We start from the raw sequence: 24,060 nt of genomic DNA, 5'->3' as shown, positions 1-24,060 counted from the left end.
CATAACAGGTCTGTAACTCTGAGAGTGTTCAAATGTACACTCTCAGAGTTAAGGGGGTCCTTGCAAATAAAACATTTGAGAACCACTAGTACTAGTTGGACTCCTAATGTGCCATAGTGTCGTAGTAAATAAGTGTCATGCATATTCCTGGAGACTTGACATTCAGTAACTGAGTCTTATGATCAAAATAAGAACATCATAATGGCGTGGAAAAAAAGAAGACAAGTCGAAATCTTTGCCACAGACAGTGTCAGTGCGTCAGTCAGTGTACATACTGTAGAGTAAGGGCAAAAGGACGCACCCTTGTGGCGAGCCTTTTGACATACTGTAGGTAAAAGCTCTGACAAACAGGGGCCTCTAGTCTGCTCTCTGTCAAGAACTCCAACATCCACACAGTGCAAGCTGGCGAGGAAAATTAAAGCCACATAGCAGCCTTCCCATTAAAAGATGCAGCTGCATCGTGTTGAATGCCAATGAAAAGTCTGGAAACAAAAGTCTAGCATGCACTTGCCTTTTAGTGTTTGTATAGGTTATTAAGTATAAAAAAGCTTTGCGTCCTCCACACCTCTCACTGACCAGCAAGCAAATCGCAATGGATCAAGTTTTCCATCCACAGTTGACTAAACAAGTTTTTTCTTTGTTTTTAACAATTACCTAAAAGTTTTTTCTTATTAATGATGGTGGTTACAGTCTAGTGACATCTGGAAAATATGTTAAAGGTCACCACTAAGCTGGTCAGCACAATATGAACAAACAAATACGGGCCAGAGATCCTTCCTGACTATATTCCTAAAACATTCCTGCCTGAGACATTTTCGAAGAAGAGATTTTTCCAGAAAAGGCATGTTTTTCAAAGTTGGAATAAAAGTTGTCCAAAACATATTCAGGAGACTGACATTGTTTATTCCCTTGATTTGAAGAAGTTTCCGATCCCTGTCACACTGTCTCTCTGAGTGGTTGAGGCAGTGCCGTGGCTAGGTATAAGCGGTATATAAGCGCCCGCCTAGAGCGCAATCTCAAGGGGGGGGGGGCGCCGCCGACAGTTAATGAGCCACCCAAACCGACCCAAAACCGACTAAAAACACCCCAAAACCCGCAAAAAACGCGTATGCACGAGTGGAGAGAGGCGCATTCGAGAGAGCTGGCAGAGAGCGCTGATTAGGCTGGCCACAGGTCTGGGTTGAGGACATGAATTTGATACCTACTGTATCCAAGTTGTCTGCAGATCAGCACCACAGTAGTTGTGTTCCTGTTATTGTCATAAGTATGACATGGCTCTAGGCCAAGCGGTCTAAAACAGAGAGAACTAGAAACAGTGCTCTGGTCAGGTATGTTATTGTGGCCTCCTGGTGGCGCAATAACAGGCCAATGTGAAAAGGATGGCATTTGTTCCTTGGCCTAGTCGGAATGTGTGTGCAGAATTTCTCGGAAATCACAAGCTGCGTTCATGATTTGAGTAATTTTGTTCAAAATGGATCGATCCTGCAAACTTTGGAAGACAATATAACCAATTAAGATGGAATATGACATATCAGACCGGTCCGTCTTGATTACATGAATATAAAGATACTGTAGACTCATTTGCGTGATTTTGGGATAAAATCTGAAGGGGTAATATAAAAAAAAAGTTTTACATAAATCGGCCTCCTGGTGGCGCTATAAAAGGCAGATATGAAAAATGCAGGTAAAAGGTTTTTCCTTGGCCTCTAGGGAATGCGCCACCATGAGGCTGATTTGAAAATGTTGGCATTTTTGCTATTATTTTGTTAACAACATCATAGTTTTTGCTCTGCAGTTTGCTCAATTAACTCAGTTTGTTTTTACTGACTGAAGGCTGTTGCTTGCCATGGTATTTAAAATGGATGGTATGGGATTTACCAAAAGCCCCAAAACACACACAAAACCTTCTTGTATAACAATTTAAACTGATCTAGCTTTACTTGTCTTATTTGTCTGTGTAAACACACACAACAGTGCGGGTGAAGAGAGAGAGAGAGAGAGAGAGAGAGAGAGAGAGAGAGAGAGAGAGAGAGAGAGAGAGAGAGACCAAGAGAAGCATAAGAATAGTAAGATATGTGGTGGTACAACGCTGAACCATCTATATAGGGCTATCTAACATTCTGTGGTCCCAGAACTCAAGACCACAGCTCAGGAACATTACATACAGCGGTGTAAAGTAACTAAGTACTCCTTTTACTTCTACTCCGCTACATCTCGGATCCAAATACTATCCTTTTACTCCATGAGAATTCTTTTTAAACTTTAGGTACTAGTTACTTTTTATAAATTATAATATTACAAAAACACACATTAAGCACTTCATAGGCTATTTGAAAATAGATATATTATTTTCAAACATGTTGTACTTTTAGTTTTGGTACTTTAAGTACTGTATATTTTGATGGCAACACTTTCATACTTATATTCCGGTACATTTTGTTTTCCGGACTTTTACTTGTAAGGGTGCCCTCACACCAAAATACCTATGAGAGTGGAATCCGCGTTCCGCCAATGCCTTTAAATGAGAGTGTTTTTTGCAGAAATCCTCTGCTGGCATGAAACCGCTTCACTCTCATTGAAATGCATTGGCGGAACGCGGATTCCACTCTCATAGGTACTTTGGTGTGAGGGCACCCTAACAGAGAATTTCTATACTGCCGCATTGATACTTTTACTTGAGTAAAAAAATGTAGTCCTTTTTCCACCACTGATTACATAATACAAGCATCAGCTCCGGGAAAGGGGAATCCCCAGAAAATAGTGCCTCGTCTAACTTCATCCAGCTCAGGTCAGACCTTAGAAGAACCAGGTCATTGAGGAATTCATGGAAAAATGTCTGATGTTTGGAGTCGTTTTGAGAGTGCACATGGGGGGTTAGACCTTCAAACCACGTGGACGACGAATTCCTGGAAAATGCTGTGTGATGTTTGCAGTAGCCGCAGAAGTTGGACACTGGAGGTCACAATGTGTGCAGTGTGGGTTTTCTATTAATTCCTATATGGAATATGACAGTGTTGACCGGGTCCATTCTTAGAAAACGCCACGCCGTGTCGTCTTCATTTGCGTGAGGGAAGCCCTGAATCCCACATGGTGGCAGCACTGTAGGCGACCCCGAGCTCTAACAAAGGAGAGGGAAATGCCTCATTCCCCTGTGTTAGATTGTCATTAACGATAGGTTCATGAGTCGAGCAAGGACTATGTAGAATATTGTCGTTGTCGGGTGGAAACCTTGTATGTCAAAAACCGTTTGTTTTGTATTTATCGTTTTAAAAATGATCTAAACTAGTGAAAATAGCCGAACTACAAACACACAACTTGTGTGCTTGTAGATCAGCTATTTTCACTTGTTTTGTGCAATAGTCTTGTGTGATGAACCAGGGCTTTACTTTACGGAAAAACATACAAATTTGAAACTTGGAGATACGAGGTTTCTGCCCAACAGTGACGATATAGTCCAGTGACTTGATGAAAGCATAAAGACACAATTGATGAGCCCTCCTGAGAGAGCCACTGTCTCAGGCCGAGGTGTTCTTGGAAAATGTTTTATTCGGCTCTGCGACTTCGGTTGCTCAAGCCTCTTTCTTTGCTGAAAGCAATGCAATACAACATTCTGCAACTGAAATTTCACTGATGTAAGCTTATCTGTTGGATTCATGATTAATTCAACAGAGTTGAAATATTACAAATATGTGTCCTATGCCCTCCGTTTTTCATTAATTGAATATTTTATAAACAAAAATTTAGTACAGCACAAGTACAATTAAACACCCTGCCTAAAAGGAACACCCAAAAAAAAGCCCTTGCGGTCTTGTTTCCGTTGGAGGTCCTTGGAATTCAATTCTTCAACATATAAAATAGCAACAAAAAACATTCAACATAATCGCAAATACAAAACACCTTGCGGAGTAGGGGCGAAAAGGTGTGGGTGGGGGTAAGATAAGGGGGGATGATTACTTCTCGCCTGTCTATGGGAGAAGTGATGACTACCTCTGCCTCTGGACTCCTGAAAGGTGAATTTTCAGGGCAGTTTTGAAGGTGGCCAGCGAGCTACATGTTTTATACATCCTAACTTAATACTCTGTCAAACAGACAGATTTTAGGCTAATCAGAATCACAAAGGTACTATTACTAGTTACTACTGAATAGTACATCTAGATTAACCAATGAAGATTATGTAACCATATCTGCAAGACCAAATAATATTCATGCCATTTTCAAATTTTTGCGCGTAATTATACAAACTGACAATCCGTGATAATTCACACAAACTAAAAAGCTGTTCAAAGCTTAGTTAATTAAACATAAAGATGAAGAAAACGTTAGTGTCCATTCAATTTAACATAAAATGGAAATTTGCCTTTTGCACACCAGTATCCTGGAAAACCATCTCCGGTCCCCCGGATTCACATTATCCTGTGTCTGTGTGAATTCACATTATCATGTGTACCGGTATGTGTGAATTCACGCAACCGTGATGGTTTACCAGGCTAAGGTATCCAGTATAAAAACAATAAAAGGCTAACTGTATTCAGCGATGAGCCAGGGGTAAAGGGAATCCATGGAAAACACCATGTCATTGTTGTTTTAACTCTGTCTAGTAGCCAGCAGTCTGTAGATGACCTAGTATTTCCACAATCACTTCTGTACACACGAGTCCCAGCGTCATCACTGTTCGTTCCTTCCTTCCTTCCACTCATAACTCTATGACATGTGCTTGTGCATTGTGCTAATCGTCGTTGTCGGGTGGAACTGGAAACCTTGCATGTCCAAAACCTTTTTTGTGTTATTTTTAAAACGATTTAAAATGGTGAAAATAGCTGATCTACATGCACACTAGTTCTGTGCGACAGTCTTGTACAGTATGATGAAGCAGGCCTTTACTTTACGAAAGAACATACAAATTTGGATTTTGGAGATACGAGGTTTCTGACCGACAGTGACGTAATGTGCCTCACATTACAGACAGTGGTGCAGCCTGACCAGGTGGAAAAAGTACTCAAAAGCATCAATACGGCAATGTAGAAATACTCTGTTACAAGTAAAAGTCTGGAATTCAGAATTCACTTGAGTAAAAATACAAAAGTATTGGTATCAAAATGTACTCAAAGTGCCAAAAGTAGAAAGTACTCAGTATGCAGAACGTCCAATTTCACACGCTTTCAAAGATCTACAAGCGCATGTGAAGACGCATTGTGAGCTTGTAGATCGGCTAATAATCCAATAAAGTACAAATACCAACAAACCAAAAAAAAGCACTCAAGTAAATGTACTTTGTTACTTCATACCACTGGTTGATGTGCCTCGCATTACAGATACAGACACAGCCTGACATTATCAGAAGCTTTATATAAAAGTGACATTATTCAGATTTCTCTAGGTTAGGATAAATAGAAAGTTAGGAGATACACATAGGCACATACACACATCCACACATTATCTACCATTCATCTGTGTTAGGAATATCAGACAGCAACTACCCCAGAACATGCTGTGTGTGTGTGTGTGTGTGTGTGTGTGTGTGTGTGTGTGTGTGTGTGTGTGTGTGTGTGTGTGTGTGTGTGTGTGTGTGTGTGTGTGTGTGTGTGTGTGTGTGTGTGTGTGTGAAAGAGACATTATTGATAGACAAAAACAGAAATTGAATAATCTGTCCTTACATAAGGGAACAATATTGAGTGAAATTGAGTGAGAGGGGAAAAAACATGCAACAAGGTCACTCCAGTTGGGATTGAACTGGGGATTACGTTGTCAACTAACAATCTATCTGGTCAGCGTCAGCTACTGGCACACGCCTACCATATATACTGTATACATACATTCTTGAATCTTACTGGTATGCTATTCTGTTTGTGTACAGTGTGTGTGTGTGTGTGTGTGTGTGTGTGCGTGTGTGCGTGCATGCGTGCGTGTGTGCGTGCGTGCGTGCGTGTGTGTGTGTGCGTGCGTGCGCGTGATGCCGTGACCACATGTGGTGTGTGCATTTTCTCAGCCAGAGGATGCCTCTTCTGGGAAAAGATTAATCTGTCTGGAATCAGTTGGAAATAAATCCACCGTTGAGGAGACACAAATAAGAGATGAACGGAAGAAGGGTGAGACAGTGGAATGGAAGGATGGAAAGAAAAGGAAAGCGGAGATTGAAAACAGAATAAGACATAAATTATACCCAGTAATCTGTCTCTACTTTTTACTCTATTTTGCCTGTCTACTTAATATGGAATCTATGAAGAAACTAGAGCCTAAGAGACCCCTCTAGCGATCCCTTGAGGGAGGCAAAGTGGTTCAATCAACTAATGTTGTCATTCTAAGAGCCTCAAAAGCGTTTAAGTTAATGTAACTAGTGCTGTCACGATATGACATTTTACATGACGATTAATTGTCACTCAAATAATTGCGATTAACGATTTAATTGTGTTTTTGTCGTTGACAATTACATTTCTGTTCGGCTTTTGGGCTTGCAAGTTGCACGTGGCAGATATGAGACATAACCTAAATATACAAAGAAATTACTGACATATTTGACAGCTTTCTACTTAAAAAATAACATCGATGCGACACGTTGTGAGCTTGTAGATCTGCTATTTCCACTATTTCTGAAAATGTTTGTAAATGTACAGTATGAACATTTTTCAGCATTCACGAATATGACAATTATGACAAAATATTTGCGATTACCGGTATGTCAAATATTTGCGATTATGTCAAATAATTGCGATTAGACAATTATGTAATAATTGTTAATGTAAGTTTCCTCTTCTACCTCAGATTTGAACCAGGTTTCTTGTGCAAGTGCTGACATTTGGTACCACTGAGCTAATAGAGCATGCCTGCTTGCTCAGGGGATGAAGAGAATCTTGACCATCAGGTCAAAATGTCTGTTGTGTTCTCAACAGAAGGGCGACAAAATACAACCACCTCAATTGTATAATGTCGCCTCACCCCAGTCTGCCAGCATTGTACTGAAGGGGGTGATGGAGTACAGAATCAGGGATCTTGCAGGAGATGTTTTACAATAAACTAAAATGATGGATTTCATGTGGAATGAATTGTCACTTAAGTTTCAAAGCTGGATGCAGTGATAAACGCTACATACTGTATGAATGAGGCCCAAGAAATGTTGGTAACGCTTTACTTTACAGTACGGTAATTACCAGTTAATTACTAGGTAATTACCAGGTAACATGGTAAACACCTGCTATGTTCCTGAAAACTACCAGGTAATTACCAGGTAATATTAAGTATTTGCCTGGTAATTACATGTTAAGTACCTGATAATACACTTATTAATTACTAGGTTTATTACCTGGTAATTACCAGGTAATTATAAGTATGTAACTACCCAGTAGTTACAGTTGAACTGTACTGTAAAGTAAAGCATGGGTCAATTGGATGACCTTACCTGGTAATTACTCAGTATTAACCCAGTAACTAGAAAAGTTTTTCCCAGTTAATTACCCAGTAGTTACAGTTGAACTGTACTGTAAAAGAAAGCATGGGTCAATTCCATGACATTACCTAGTAATTACTAAGTGTTTACCCAGTAACTAGAATATGTACCTTGCATTTACCCAGTTAAGTGGAACTACGGTAAAAATAAGTACTTTTTGTTGGGACCAAATGGCATCGTGGCCATGGGTGGATAAAATAACCAGGGAGTGGTGAATACTCAAAACACTCAGATTTTGAATGCCCCAAAAATGACCAGTGTTCATTTGTGTTCAGTGCATGCCAAGTCCTGGCTCTCCTCTCTGGTATCCGAGAGTCTGCTTTTCCACTGGACAGCACACTGCATCTGAAATCCACAGAGTTCCCACCCAAAACACCAGCATCCCCACCATTACCAAGCCATGATCAAACACAAATATAAATTAATTATATTAACACCTCCTCACACAACACGCAGTGTGATGTCTAGAGGAGAAGCTGACTCGCATGCACTGGACGCAAAAAATAATGTTTTGAGTATTCACCACTCCCTGGTTATTTTATCCACCCATGGCCACGATGTCATTTGGTCCCAACAAAAAGTACTTATTTTTACCGTAGTTCCACTTAACTGGGTAAATGCAAGTTACATATTCTAGTTACTGGGTAAACACTTAGTAATTACTAGGTAATGTAATGGAATTGACCCATGCTTTCTTTTACAGTACAGTTCAACTGTAACCTAGTAATTACCTAGTAAGTACCTGGTAATTACTGTACCGAAATCTTTTTAGAAATAATGTATGTGGGAACTGGTATTACGCTGGAATTGTCCTATTATTTGTGCAGAATAGTGGTAAAAGGAATAGTGAGAAACCTCAAATTAACCAAATGTTTTCAGCACGTTTATAGACCGCAAGCAGCTTGCCCTCTCTCTCCCTCTCTCCCTCCCTCCTTCTCTCCCTCTCTCCCCTCTCCTTCTCATATCCCTCTCTCAATCTCTCTTCTCTCCCTCCCTCTCTCATGGATCGAGCTCTAGAATGAGGAAACACAACAGAATCCATTGCCTAACAATAATATATACTTTTTCACATAACAGCTTTATATAGTAGGTATAGGTGTTTTTACACCAACTGTATAAAGCTGTTATGTGACAAATACAACTGATTCTGGGCATAATCTGGCTGCCCGCCATAACTTGAAAGCTGTTGTACACATATGAAATGAAAATAAAATACATAGTGTACACATTCCTGTTCAGTCTTAGACATGTGAATGTTACCCATCATGTTTTGAGCCTTGTGTGCCTTTCAGCATTGGGGTTATGCCCGCACAGACAAAAAGTAAGTGGGCAGACACCACAATTGCACTTGCCCATTAAATGGGCAAAAGAAAACCAGTTTAGCACAATGGTGTCACACACATTTTAGCTGCTTGTGGTCTGTAACCATAATGAAACATTTAGTTAATTTGAGGTTTGGCTAATTGTTTTACCACTATTTTGCACAAAGTATATAGGACAATTCCGCGGGTGGCAGTGGCTCAGGGGTAGAGTGGCAAACCGGAAGATTCCCATTTCGATCCCGGGTTCCGTAAGAGTTACAGTCGAAGTGTCATTGAGCAGGGAAGACGCTGATTCCCCATGTGTGTTTCACAAAATATAATGCACTGGCTATAACATCAGAGAGGACACCCACACCCACACACGCCCGAATTGAACCCGTTTTCAGATCCAGATCCAGTGATGAACGAAACATTGATAGTTCCATCATGCGATTGATTGCTGATGGTGCAAAAGAAATATACGGTAATTAAGTGTAGCCTATACCTACATGAGGAGGTGACTCGTTTTATGATCTAGATACTCACTGACAGAGTGTTCTTAAAATCCTAACTTCTGCACTATAGTTGTGAACGCTTAGCATGAATAAAGTGAAAAAAGATCAGTTCATTGATACCCACAATACTTTGACACTACACTCTAGTCTACGCCACTCTAATCCAAAAAGGTAAAATGTTTTTTTTGTCTTTGTTTTTTTTTACATTAAAAAACAATTACATGATTTTAATGTTACTGTTGAAGCTGATAGTGATCTTACCTCTATGTAGCACTCCGTGCCCAGGTGGACAGGTGCTGTGTTTGATGCAGAACTCCACCACTAGATGGAAACCTGGAGCGCACTCACACAGCTGGTCATGAGTGCTGTTACACTGCTGCTTTATCAGCTGTCTCTCCTTGCACACCTAAACACACGCGCGCACACGCACGCACGCACACACACGCAAACATAACATAACATATTAAAAACATGTTAAATTTTTTGGCTGTGCCAGTGCTGCAGTCTGGAGCAAAACACACACAACAAAGCATACATTGTGCATATAAACAATACAGTACAACAAACAATAATATGAACAGAAACACTGATAGAGATACCGGTAGCCTTGAATGACCATAACAGGTCTGTAACTCTGAGAGTGTTCAAATGGAACCAAATGGACCCGTTCCATTTGTACTCTCTCAGAGTTATTGTTGTTGTAGTAAATCAGTGTTATAAATAAATATCCTGAAGAAATCCTGCACACTTGACATTCAGTAATTGGGTATTATTATCAAAATAGAACATTATAAAATGTAATTAGAAAAATTAAACAGAGCATCTAAAAATTGCTATGGCACGGACAAGGCCAAGTCTTGACACATGTGTCCGTGTACGGACATATTGATGAAGCCATGGGCCTTATCCTTAATTTATTAGACAGAGTTGTGCACCAAGAATAGCGTTGTTTGTGGTGTGTTGTTGTTGTTGTGAGCTTGTACAGTAGATGTGATGTTTTTGGCTTGCGACACCATCATAAGATAAAGTGTAAATGGGGATTTTTTTTAATGTTTTTTATCCCACGGTTTTTGCAACCCATTTTTCTCACCCGGTGACTACCTAACCTGTAGTCCTGGTTTCCGCTCTCCCCCTGCCGCGCCAGGGGACATTGGGGAGCACCCGGCTGGCTAGGGGGAGGTAGTATAGAAACCAGGACTACTGCATGTTTTTGTGTGAGGGCCTATGCCCAAGGAGACACGGGGAGAACATGCAAACTCACCACAGAAAGGCCCTATCGCCAACCGTGTAAATGGGGATTTAGTTTACATACCGAAGTGCAGTACTGGCACGTGTCCCCCCAGTGCCAGCTCTCAGCGAAGTGTCTCTCTGGACAGGGCTGGCACTCTGTGGGCGCGTCGGCCGTACAGTGGCGTTTCACCGCCGTGCCGGGAGGGCACTGGTCGCACAGCAGGAGTTCAGAGGTCACGGGGTCGCGGTACTGGTACTTAGGCGGGGCGGCCTGCTGTTGGAAGGCCCAAGAGAGAGAGGCTGTGAAGAGCTGAGAGAGAGAGAGAGAGAGAGAGAGAGAGAGAGAGAGAGAGAGAGAGAGAGAGATCACATTCACGTTACATCACTGTTCTTTTGTTTTTATATATCTTTTTTTCTTCACAATTTTGTAACCCATTTTTCACCCAGTGCCAATTGCCTATAAGCTGTAATCCTGGGCTCTGCTCTCCCTCTGCCAACCTGGGGAGAGCACCGAACTGAGCTCATGCTTCCTTCAATGCATGAGGAGTGAGCAGGCTGCTTCTTATCACCTGGGACAGGGGTGGAGTTTCCCCGGTAGGACGTAGCCTAGCGAGTGGAAGGAACACGTTATTCCAACCAGTTCCTTTCCCCTCCATCAGGCGCCCCGGCTGACCAGGGGGAGGCAGTATATAGACCAGGTTTACTGCATGTGTTTTGTGAGGGTACCTACCCTAGGAGACTCGGGGAGAACATCCACACATCGCTGTTCTCTTGAACAACAGCTGAATAATGACAGTTAAATTAAGGTCCAAGTGGAGCATGTATTTTATTGAGCTAACAATGCTCGGCAGATACATTTGGAAGGCAGTCGTAATTTCTTTTAGTTTTGTAACATGAAACGGCCTACCCTTTCCAAGACAAAATGTGAAACGGCCATAACATACAGGTTCCCGGTGCGCTGCAAACAGTCTTAAAAGGATTTCCTCTCCTAATAGTAATCCATTATGCTCTCTACGGTTTTGCAATAAATGGAAGTGGTCAATGTTGTCATTGCTAACAGCTATGACCAACTGTCTGCTTTTCATTATACTTTTGGTTCTCGTGGCCTGAAAAGTTCACGGCAGGATTCGTTCATTATTTTGTCAAGCCCCCATCCGTGACAAACCATCCATCCATGACTCTATTGCCTCGGGTTGTCTATGTCCCATTGGACTATCAATATTTTATCCTTTAAAGTGCATAAATTGAGTTATTTATGTCTGATTCATACTTAGTGAGTGTTGATCTACAAGGACTGCAAGGACAGCCTTGTGAGCTTTGTAGATTGTCTAATTTTGGTGTGTGACAACCGTGCACAACAAAGTATCTCCGATTCTGACTTAACAGCTACAGATGTGCCGTTTCAAGTCTTCAGGCTCTACTGCTCTTTTCCTGAAGATTTCCTGCAAATGCATTTTTCCCTCTTTTGCCTTTATAATTTTTGGAGCGGATTTTGCAGCGATTTTTGCAGAAACCCGCAAATGGCAAGAAACCAATCCATTCCCATTGAAAAGCAGAATCCACCTTCATAGGTAGATTTAAACCTCGAAGTCAGAGAAGGTCATAAAAATAGCAAAAATAGCTGATCTACAAGCTCAATGTTCTGCCAATCCACTGGAAAGCTACTGTCTTGCCGATGGCTTTTGAAATGGCACATCTGTACGTATGCATATTGTATGCATCAACAAAGGAGATCAAATGATATAAGCACGCTCTCCCCAAAACACACTCGCCCCGGATCAAATCCGGCGATCTCGGAGCGGTCACCACCAGGTATTCCTAAACGTAAAATTAGCTGCCTGTGTGACTGTGACAGCAGTCAGTTCCTCAATCCTTACACTCGTCATCAAGACTGTATCATACACAAAGCATACACGTTATAAAGAGGCAAGCTGCCTGATAGCGAGCACTTAACGACAGCCACCACATGCATCAATCGCACGCTCACAGACCATCATCATCATCATCGTAACAGAACACTCTGCAGCAATACACTAACCTAGATTCTAAAATAAGCATCCGTTGGAGAGCACCATGTTTGACATGCAGCCATGCAGCTGCTTTCAGGCCACATGCAGACCAGATGTCACAGAGCAGCCTCCTTCCATCCCCAAAGTCCCTCAGCGATCAGCGCTGTGGACTTTCCCCTTGGCCGGGATATACCCTCGCCGCCTGGACAAACACAATAGGCTGTCCTCGCTCTATGTGTGTGTGTGTATAATGTGCATGCGTGTGTGTGTGTGTGTGTGTGTGTGTGTGTGTGTGTGTGTGTGTGTGTGTGTGTGTGTGTGTGTGTGTGTGTGTGTGTGTGTGTGTGTGTGTGTGTGTGTGTGAGTGTGCGTGTGCATTTGTGGTTTTCAGCGTACACACTGTAAGTCTCTCATGTCTGCATGATCATGTATATAATCTAGTTACTGTGTATACACGAGTACAAACATTCTTTGCCTGCACTTATTTCCTAATTGTGTGTGTGTGTGTGTGTGTGTGTGTGTGTGTGTGTGTGTGTGTGTGTGTGTGTGAGTGCGTGCGTGCGTGCGTGCGTGCGTGCGTGCGTGCGTGCGTGCGTGCGTGCGTGCGCGCGTGCGTGCGCGTGTGCGTGCGCCATGCAACGTTCTAATGCAGAATGCGTGCGTTTGTTTCCAATCAGCTCTTTTCTCAGCATGTGTCCTGTGGTGGCCTCCCCTGGCCGCTGTGCACATTGGAGTACTGTTGGAGGTTACTGGGCTTTCCCCATTCACCACTAGAATACAAAACATTCGCCCACGCCAATATACAGTTTACCACCATACACCATTGATGTGTGTGCGCACGCGCGCGTGTGTGCGTGCACGCTCTTACTGTAAATTCTCTTATGCACTTATGTGTGTGTGTGTGTGTATGTATGCCTTGCTCATTCAACTTTATACTGCAAAATATTTCCCAAACATACAGTACCACCACCATTCATGTAGAGCATGTTTCTTAGACAGTTAGAAAACTATTGTATGTTTGCTATAAGAGTGCAAGGCACATGGTCAAAACCCTGGTCCACTATGTACTGTACTGTGTAACGTGTGTGTGTGTGTGCATGCGCGTGCGTGCGTGCGTGCGTGCGTGCATGGTTGCTTAAGTGTGTGTTCCCTATATCAGGGGTCTTCAACGTTTTCAGGCCAAGGACCCCTTAGTTGAGAGAGAGATGAAGCAGGGACCCCCACAACCTTTTCATAGATTCCATATAGTTTCATCGTCAGACAGCACAATCATCAGTGTATTTTGGATTCATGTCAATTTGTGTTTTCAAATATGTACAGTATTTAACCACTTGAACCGTCAATACTTAACTTGACATTTCACTCTGTACTTAGTCTGCTCTTTTTCCCCTCTACGCCAAACGTCTTTGCAGAAAATATCCGATCTACAATCTACCAGCTTGTAGATCGGCTATTTTTGGCTAAAGTTCTCAGGATATGGACGCTAGGATTCAAATGGTTAAGATTTGGAGGACCCCCTGTAGTAACTCTGAGGACCCCCTGGAGGTCCCGGACCCCCTGTTGAAGTCCCCTGCCCTATATATGTTAAACTCTTGAAGTCTCTGACATGTAGGGGGGGGGGGGGGGGGGGGGGGGGGGGGGGGGCTGGAGCAGGAGCCAAAAAAAAAGAAGGTTTTCTTGGAAAGATCTGAGATTCTTTTTTTCTCCAAGCAAGCGTCATTGAGGAAGATAATAAAAATAGATCAATGTTTTTTTTTTTCACGTCCCCAAAACAGAAACATAAGCTTCAAAAAAAACGCCTGGTGAGGCCAGGCAGTTTTCCCGGCAAAAAACCTATCCACTTCCCAGCGCAGGATTTGGCAGAGGGCTTTAATGCAGAACGACCCTACTGAACAGCACTGTCACTGCATGTGTCTGTTTGTAGTTTGGGTGGGTGGCCCCGGCCGGGCCAGTGGGACTCAAACCCATAATCACAGCCTCTCGCTCTGCAAATTAAGAAGTGTATACACGCTATTAAGCCGCCAGACCGCGTCCAATCAATTCATAAACAGCGAGAGTGATGAAGTGTGCACAGAACGAGGCTTTTATACAGTACCTGCTTTTAACCATTTAAGCTCTGTTTCACGAATATAGCAAAAGTAACGCCTGATCCACAAGCTCATCTACAAGTTCAGTGACATGGTTGTTACAATGTACGGATACCAGGTTGAACATTTTTAAGTAGGCTAACCCTGGCACTGTTATAATGATGCCATGCAAACCCTTGAGATCTTGTAGATCAGCTTTTTTCAGCCTTTTCCAGCTTTTTCATTATCTTTATTGACAGGAAATGTGGATTGTGATTGCTGTGGATTTGTGACGTGCAGCAAAAGCCGTCTGGATCGGAACTCGAAACTGTCTGGCTACTTTGGAGCCTAGGTGCCATGCTGTATGTAGATCAGCTATTTTTTTGAGAGCGACATCACTGGTGAAGTACTCTGTAAATAAGGCTTGCATTGTGTTCAAACCCACACCGATTGAACACTATCATCGTCTCTTGCTTATCAGTGATCTACAGAGATGAAGAGGAAGCGTGCACCTTAACTGTTATGGGTCCAGTCTTACACTCTGAATAAAATGAACACTGGTCCACATTTGACTGTGTGGGCAGAGTGATGTGGACTGTGTGGGAAGAGTGATAACAGTAACAGACCATGCGGGGGCATTCACAGGTGCTGCCTCGTTATGTTTAAGATTGGATCTCCACTTTAAAACCTAAGTGCAGCCGAGGGCTTGGGGCGATGTGACTTCAAATCAATATCACGGTTATTCCAAACCTGTCTCTCAATAGTGATTAATGAGTGATTATTACAAAAAAAATCACACCCGTGTGAACTGAGCGGTGGTTCCCCCCCCCCCCCCCCCCCCCTTCCCCCCTGTGTGTGTGTGTGTGTGTGTGTGTGTGTGTGTGTGTGTGTGTGTGTGTGCGCGCGCGTGTGTGTGTGTGTGTGTGTGTGTGTCTGGTCTGGCCTGAACAACAGCGCCCCTCCCTTAACATGTGTGGTCAAAAAAGGTACTGACAGGCTACAGACAGACAGACAGACAGACAGACACGGAGACATACCCACACACACGGCCACGTATAGGAGCGTTGTGACCACCGCTCAAAAGAAGAATGAATATAGCAGATCTACTATTTTCAACAACAACAAAAAAATCTATGCCACCATTGTACAACAAGTCATTATACAGGGTTATGGTTAATCAGTAAAAAATATACTAGAATCTTTTAATGAACTGCTTTTGTTATGTATTTTATAGCACTTTTCTAAGCTCAACGTGCTTTACAATGGTTAATTGATTCATACATTGGGAGCCACTTCACCTCCCAAGTGGCTCCAATAAGTGGCTAGAGACGACGCCAGCATCCTCACCTCCCACACCAATGGTGGCAAGCTAACACCGACAGAGTCATTTGGGGTTCAGTGTCTTTGCTCAAGGACGCTTCGACATGTGGACGGGAGGAGCTGGGATTCGAACCGCCGACCCACGGATAATTGGATGACCTGCTCTACCTCCTGAGCCACAGCTGTGCCTTTTCAGTCAGAATTGTTGAAGTACTATTAAAAAAATATATATCGTCGCTGTCGGGCAGAAACCTCGTATCTCCCAAGTTTCAAATTTGTAATTTTTTTCAGGAAGTAAAGCACTGCTTCATCATACAAGGCCATCGCACAAAAGTAGTGAAAACAGTTGATCGCCATCGCACAAAAGTAGTGAAAACAGTTGATCTACAAGCACACAACCGCGAGGCGTTGTGTGCTTGTAGATCGTCAGTTTTCACTAGTTTAAATCATTTTAAAAATGATAGATACAAAACAAACGATTTTGGACAAGGTTTCCACCCGACAACGAAATTGCGACTCTATAAATCTGTAATTGTTTCTAAATACCGTTGTTTATACATTTTGGGTTAATTGTCCAGCCCTATAGTGCAGCCTCTTGTAGATGTCATCAAAGTGCAGCAGTCATAACATGCTCTGAAGGTGTGAGTGAAACGAACACTAATTATTGTAGCTCACTGGCATCATGTCAAATCCACAACGCTGGCTCCTGGTGACCTGCCTCAACATGTGAGCTCGTTCAGGTCCACGGCCTTCCTGATGAAAAAGGGAAATTCTTGTCTCTCAGAAAGCTTTGTAATGTTTGACTAAGTGAAAACTGTCTCCATGTGTGGTGGGCGGTTCCGCACTATACTGCTGCTGACAGAATTACGTTTAAATTTAGTGGGAGAATGGAGAGCTGTGTGTGTGTGTGTGTGTGTGTGTGTGTGTGTGTGTGTGCGTGGTGTGGCGTGTGTGTGTGTGTGTGCGTGCGTACGTGCGTGCGTGCGTGCGCTCGGGGGTGCGTGCGGGCCGTGCGTGCGGGGGCACGTGAGTGCATGTGTGTGTGTGTGGCCGTCAACTACTGAAAGAAACGCTGAACTTTTCACCCTCCTCATCCCTTTAGAAGTTGCCATCTAACAACACAGTGGCCGACTGCTGAAAACCCCAAATTACACACGAACCAAGAGGACCATGGCTATCATTATACTATTAGCATCATCACAAAGAGAATCACTGGAGGAGTGGGACAAATCCCCTCTGGTCCGAAGCCAGCAGAAAGGACAGGGACACAAGTTCAAGGTATACTTGAAAGTGTGTCATTCAGCAGCGATATGCAGAGGAAGAAGAGAAGACAAAGAGGGCAGTTTGCAGTGTTACAGACGGGAGGACAGACAGACAGACAGACAGTTCCACGCAGTTCAGAGAGAGACAGATAAAAAGCAAGACAGAGAATGACAGCATGACTTAAGGGCTGTCTCCGACCACCAAACTTTTCGTCTGAAAGTTCAGATTTTCCGACGTGCAGCTTTCCCTACTCTAATTCGGGGTAATGCTTTTCAGAAGTTGCGAGTGACGGACGAAAGGTTCGGTGGTCGGAGACAGCATGGACAGTCCTTAACAGTTAACTGCATAGATACATTGCAAAATTGCAAAATGATTTGCAATTTTGGGTATTGGTATATGATATTTCAACAGGTTTAAAAATGCACAAAAACAATGCATTTGTCACCATGTGCTTCAGTAAGTCACAATAAGAAAGAAAACATGCTCTCTAGTTTATCAATATGTCTGTTTTTACTTTGCAAACAGTGCTTAACCATGTCGTGCACCCTAACTAACCTATTCTGGGGTTGAACAATCTACAAGAATAGTAGCTCTGCAAGCTAACAACATATCACAACGTGACGCCTTGTGAGCTTGGAGGTCGGTTATTGTCTGCGAATATATCAAGTGTAGAGAGTACTAGAGACGGGGCCTGAGAGACCCCTGAGAGACAAGAAAGTGTATAAAGTTGAGTTCAAGTATACAGTAGGAGGTACGTCCCAGTCCCACTGAGCAAAAAACGTAATTTCAACTGCTTCTATATACCGTATAAGTAAGCCTTGCCGAGCCATGAGGCCCATAGGGCCTATCTCCTGTTTCTGTAGTGTGAGGCAGCTTGATGTACAAGTACACCCCCTGGGCATGACGCTATAGTATGCCGCAGGCACTTACCCCCAAATCCAACCCTTGGTGCTCAGCAGGGAGGCACTGGGTCTTTGGTGTGACCCAGCCTGGGATCTAACCTCGACCTCCCAGTCTCAGCTAGGGCTGGACACTCTAACCACCTTCTGAGCTGCTGGTCTATATATAGACGATTAAAAAACAGCTAATGAAAAAAAAAGACCAGTTATAACCCGACAGACGTAGTCTATTAGCCCGCTATGGCTCACTGGGGCCTGAATGTCTCATTGAAAGGCAAATGAGTAGTAGTGAATCAGAGCAAACATTGACTGAGGTGAGGTTTAGACTCATGTCGTGAGGAAGAGAAGAGGAACCATGCGAGGGGACCCAACCTCCCCTAGTGTCCTCCAGCTACCAGGAGCACATGGCTTCAGTTAACTGTTAGAACACAGGTGGTCTACGGGGGGATTCCAGCTCGCTGGAGTCACACGCGCGTGAACGTACAGCATGCGTGATGCATCTTTTCTTTCTCACTCATGCAATCACCCCTTTTTCACTGTGGAATGCCCTACCGACGGGCCTCAAAGGAGCGTAAATCCCTACTCTTCTTTAAAACCGCACTGAAAAGTCACTTACAGGTGGCTGCAACTCGAAACTGGTAAAAAGACAATAATCAGGCTTACTGTACACTACTGTCATCTAAGCAATAACAAAGATATGGAGGGGAAGGTTTCATTGGCCATGTTTACATTTGCACATACAGTACCCAGAATGTGTCCTCTGCATCTAAATACTGTCTAAATATTCCTGACTATAAGGAGCAGAGGGCAGCTAATGAAGAGCGCCCCCCAGAGAGCAGTTCAGTGCATTAGTCAAAGACTAATGTGATAGGAGGAGTCCCACTCTTCTCCTGAGCCACAGGAGATTCATCTCCTAATTCTCCTAATTCATCTCTAATTCATTTGATTGTCAATTACGATATTTCATTTGGTTTTGCAAATTGCATCAGAGTAATCTTATAGGCACAGAATAAATATCAATCAATCAATACAGAAAGGAAGCAATCAGTGAATCATTTAGAGCAGTGGTTCTCAATCTTTTTTTGGCTGCAGTATCCCTTTACACTAGTTTCCGAAGCCAAGTACCCCCTTCCCCTGACTTACAGCAAAATTGACATACAATGTCCAGTTCCAATGCCAATATGTTCAAAATAAAACAGCATAATGGTCAATAAACATTGCTTTCTATTCAATAACAGTTACTACTAGTCAAGTAATTGATGTAATTTGGTTTAGAAATGTACAGATGAGCAGGTTCACACAAACTCTGTCAATGTTTTATCATTAACCATAACAGTAAAATACATATTCCCATTTTCTAGTTTTTCCTCATGTACCCCCTGCAGTACCCCTGCATACCCCTAGGGGTACACGTACCCCCATTTGAGAAACACTGATTTAGAGTCATCACTACTAGTGATGCAAAGCAAATGAGCTAAGTTGTACATTTCACTTTCTCTGCGTGGTCTTAGAATCAAGCTCACACCTTTACCTGGGAACTGCCCACACACAGTGCATCAAAGAAAATGAGATCCACACACTGGTGAAATTAAGCACTAACAGCAGTGCCCACACAGTGCCCAGTCTGCTACTGCTGAACACTGGGAAGCAGCTGGAGGGAGGGTGGCATATTCAATAGCATCTGTTAAAGCAGTTTTCAACCCTTTTCATATCAAGGTCCATTATTTATTTGGCATTTAAGCCACAGACCACCATTTGATGAGATGATGTATGGCCTCTCAGACCCAAGACTTAGAATATTTTGTTATCGTTGATAGGATTTTGCTACAATTCCATTCATGCTAATTTTGTAGGCTTCCTGTAACTTAAGTAATGCTGATGTTTAACAATAATTTAACTCTTGAGAACTCTGTGTTAAAGTCAGGGACGTGCTGGGCCCCTGATTCAGCCCGGGAAAAAGAGTTGTAGAGGCCCTCATTGCGCGCTATAGAGAGAGATCTCTCTCTATAGCGCTGCTGCTACTCAAAGATTTGTGACAAAGTGACAAGCCAGTGGGCCAATTACATGAGTTATATTTCGTCGTTGTCGGGTGGAAACCTTGTATGTCCAAAACCGTTTGTTTTGTATTTATCATTTTAAAAATGATTTAAACTAGTGAAAACAGCCGATCTACAAGCACACAACGCCTCGCACCGCGAGGCGTTGTGTACTTGTAGATCTGCTGTTTTCACTACTTTTGTGCGACAGCCTTGTATGATGAAGCAGGGCTTTGCTTTGCAAAACAATTTACAAATTTGAAACTTGGAGATACGAGGTTTCTGCCCGACAGTGACGATTTACTTTGTGGCCGCCCAGCCCCCAAATTGGAACAAAGGCCGACATTTTATTTAAATTTTTCTCCTAATGGCCGGGCCGGGAATGAACCGGCCGTTCGGGAGTTGTCCCGCTTTTCCCAATGGCCAGCACGTCCCTGGCTAAAGTGTTATACGCTGCCTGCCGGTGTCGCACACTGACAATTACCAACCTGCAAGCTCACAGTGTGCCACACAGCTGGATGTTGAGCGTGTACATCTGCTAAAGTGTCAGTGCACGACACCAGCGCACACAACTACGTTTAAATCTAGCCTTAATTGAGGGAGGAAGACCACTTGTTCTTCATTTTTCTCACACATTTCCAAAGCCAGTCCAGGGATTCAATACAACAACCAGTGGTGGAAAAAGTACTCACATTCGTTACTTCAGTAAAAGTATCAATACTGCAATGTAGATGTACTCTGTTACAAGTAAAAGTCCGGAATTCAAAATGTATTCGAATAAAAGTATGAAAGTATTGGCATAAAAAAGTACTTAAAGTACCAAATGTAAAAGTACAAAATGTTTGAAAATAGATCTACAAGCTCACAACGTGTCGCGTAGATAGGCTATTTTCAAACAGATAGGTACAGTATATAGTAAAATAGGGGGCTAAAGTGGTTTATGTATGTTTTATAATATTTTATATCTGCAAAGTAACTAGTAGCTAATGTTTTCTAATTGTCGTGGGGTAAAAGTACAATATTTGGATCTGAGATGTAGTGGAGTAGAAGTAAAAGTATTGTAAATTGGATATACTCAAGTAAAGTACAAATAACCCAAAAGTGTAGTTAAGTACAGCACTTGAGTATATGTACTTAGTTACTTTACACCACTGACAACAACTTTCCTCATGGAAAAAAGCACCAGGGTCAGATACAGTTGACGACTTAAAGAGTTGGCTCTGAAAGCTCAGCCTAGAGATTGAGAGCGTAAATCGAATGCATCGTTATGCTTAATAAACAGGAGACACACTTTTATTTACAGTATGTTATCCAAAAAGGTGATGTGTTCACTACCGTGGCTGTTTGAATGCCCGGTGATGTAAATCAAACCTGCTTTAAAAGTTGTGGGCTGGTTCCAGTGTACATTATTATTAGCCCAGATTTGTTCAGAGCACGCGATGAAAACCCATTAACCTGCTGTCTGCAATCTACATCCCATTAGTCATGCCACGATCACGGTGACTCACTCCAACATAAAACAAGAATGCAAGGCCTATATGTCACAGAGACACAATTACAACACTATAGTGTAGTCTCTCGCTCTCTCTCTCTCTCCTTACTATGGAATGCAAACACACGCACGCACGCACGCACGCACGCACGCACGCACACAGACACACACACACTCTGGATGATTGGATTATTAAGTCACAATGTGTGCACACAAGCATGAGTGTACAGTACTCAGTGTATACACACACACACACGCACACACGCACACGCACGCACACACACACACACACACACACACACACACACACACACACACGCACACACGCACACACGCGCACACACGCACACACGCACACAGCCACTCTGTCACTATCAGTGCTACTGTTGATGCAAAAGGGGAAGTTGGTGTGTGAGGAAGCAACTTTCAGGATTATTCGTTCCTTTTTGAATAAACGTCTGTACCTGTCAGCGGCACTCACGCTCTGCACTCACTGCCCTCCAGCCTACACCCCCCCCCCCCCCCCCCCCTTCCCCACCGCATTTGGCTACAAAAACAAATCGCGTTGTCGATAATGATGTACGTATACAAAAGAAGTACATATCATTTCACCCACATCTCACCCTGCTAGTACCTACATGTGTGCGTGTTCATAAAAACAGATCATGTTGATTCAATACCTCTCCTTCTCTGAATTACTCCCACCACCACCACCTTATCCCACTCACTTTCTCATTCTCAGTGTTGGTCTAAAAACAAATCATGTTTATTCTGCCCTTGTGCACATAATGTCTTTCTTTCTGTCTTTCCCCTTGCCCCCCCCCCCCCCCCCCCCCCCCACTATACACTCTCTGACTGTTTGGCCAGGTGACCCTTCCATAGCCCCTCTGTGTGTGAATGTGCAGCTAGGATTAGGGAAGTTGCTGAGGCTGTGTCAACTGCCACTATACAGAGGGAGAGAGAGAGAGAGAGGCCGACATAAAGATAAAGAGAGCAGAGATAACAGATAGCTAGAGGTGTGCTACAGGCTATACACAATGCAATCCTGAGCAGACACGTGCACACACAGACATCAAAGGGGGCTTGAGCCCCTGCCCTTTTATTTGTCTGTAAAAACTGCCCTTTCCAGACCATAAATGCAATTTTTACTATGGTGAAAGAAATGCAAATGCCCTCTTTCCATGTCATACCTGAAGGCAGCATTCAAGAGAATTGCCTCGTCCAAACTCTGAACTTGAATGCAGTATCTTATGTTGAAAGGATTGCCCTCTCTGTGTAGAAATCCATGCCACTATGCCACATCTCCAGTATTGACTTGGTTATGCTTAGTTCAGTGTGGTTTCACACAACGAAAATAGCCGAGAGCTTGGAGGTCTGCTATTTTCGGTGCTTCCACCAAAAGGCCCTTTTGGAAATTCCAGACCCTGCCTCTCTAACATTCTCTGCACGTCCCTGATCCTGAGTGTTTCACTCATTTCACTCTGAGAGTGAACAAATGTAATATTTGTAATCTAACTTAATGCAGGTAACCAGAACACAAAACCCCAAAACACGCTCGCCCTCATTTCTTTCTGCCGACTTCACACCGACCACTCGGTGGGGCGGTTCTGGTATTCTTGTTGTTTTACAGAGGATGAGGTTAGAAATAACTTTGGGGTTAGGCATCTCAGTCATGCTACTGAGGTTAAGATTAGGAATAGGGTTAGGTTTTGGCATAGTTTACCGAGGTTACGTTTAGAAATACCAGGCAGAGACCGTTCTACCCTTCCGCCGGATAAACGCCCGAGGCGACTTTCTGGTATTTGTTAATGCACACTTTGTATTTCATCATCATTTAACATTTATTTTGGCACATTACTTATTATCTTGAAGTTGTTCTTCTCAGGTCTGCTTACTTTAACACGTAATGTTAGTTCCTATCTGCCGGTGTGGATAGGGGGACAGGTAAAAGTGTGGGACAGCCTATAGAGCTGCTTTGTTATGAATTAAGGTACTACTCTGCTGCTGTGTTGGTTCGAGTCCAAAAAAGATACTAGCCCAGAAGGACTAGAGGACGCTGCCAAGCTACTGTATAAAATACGGCTTACAGTAACAGTCTCAATAGAAACGTTAACACTAAGGATTTTACCGTACACAGAAGTGGATATTATAGTAGCTCCGTTTGCCAGGATGGGCTGTTTGAGTGGATGTTTACAAACTGGAAGAATGACTAATTGATTAGTTAATACATTTAATCAACACTTGTGTTTGCGGCACAAAGTCCTGCAGAGACAAGTATATCCAGGTTGGTTAGGTTGACACCTGAACTTTCTAATGTTGAGTTCAGCCTCGCAATGGCAACTGCTGGCTAGCTTGTAGAATTAAAGGTTATAGCTAAAAATAAAAATATTCAGGTGCTGAACAACAGTTCTTTACGTGCACTATAGGGACGTAAGAAGGGACGTTTCATCAGGTCTGATGAAGACCCACACATGGGTCAAAACATTTT

At 43.0% G+C, this 24,060-nt stretch overlaps 1 protein-coding gene across 1 annotated transcript in view; it reads right to left on the bottom strand.

Moving 5' to 3' along the window:
* Positions 1 to 24,060, bottom strand: part of LOC308297155 (tumor necrosis factor receptor superfamily member 11B-like) — a gene marked incomplete at both ends in the record, with an annotated part of 43,918 nt that overhangs the window by 17,865 nt on the left and 1,993 nt on the right. The window contains 2 exons of the mRNA XM_080740571.1: positions 9,519 to 9,663; positions 10,570 to 10,797. Coding sequence (XP_080596697.1) covers positions 9,519 to 9,663; positions 10,570 to 10,797 — 373 coding nt within the window. The remainder of the gene's footprint in view (positions 1 to 9,518; positions 9,664 to 10,569; positions 10,798 to 24,060) is intronic.

The sequence above is a fragment of the Nannobrachium achirus genome, assembly GCF_963921795.1.
Source record: "Nannobrachium achirus genome assembly, chromosome: 2".
In the NCBI taxonomy this organism is placed as follows: Eukaryota; Metazoa; Chordata; class Actinopteri; order Myctophiformes; family Myctophidae; genus Nannobrachium; species Nannobrachium achirus.
The sequence above is the reverse complement of the archived record's forward strand: the minus strand, read 5'-3'. Positions and strand labels throughout refer to the sequence as shown.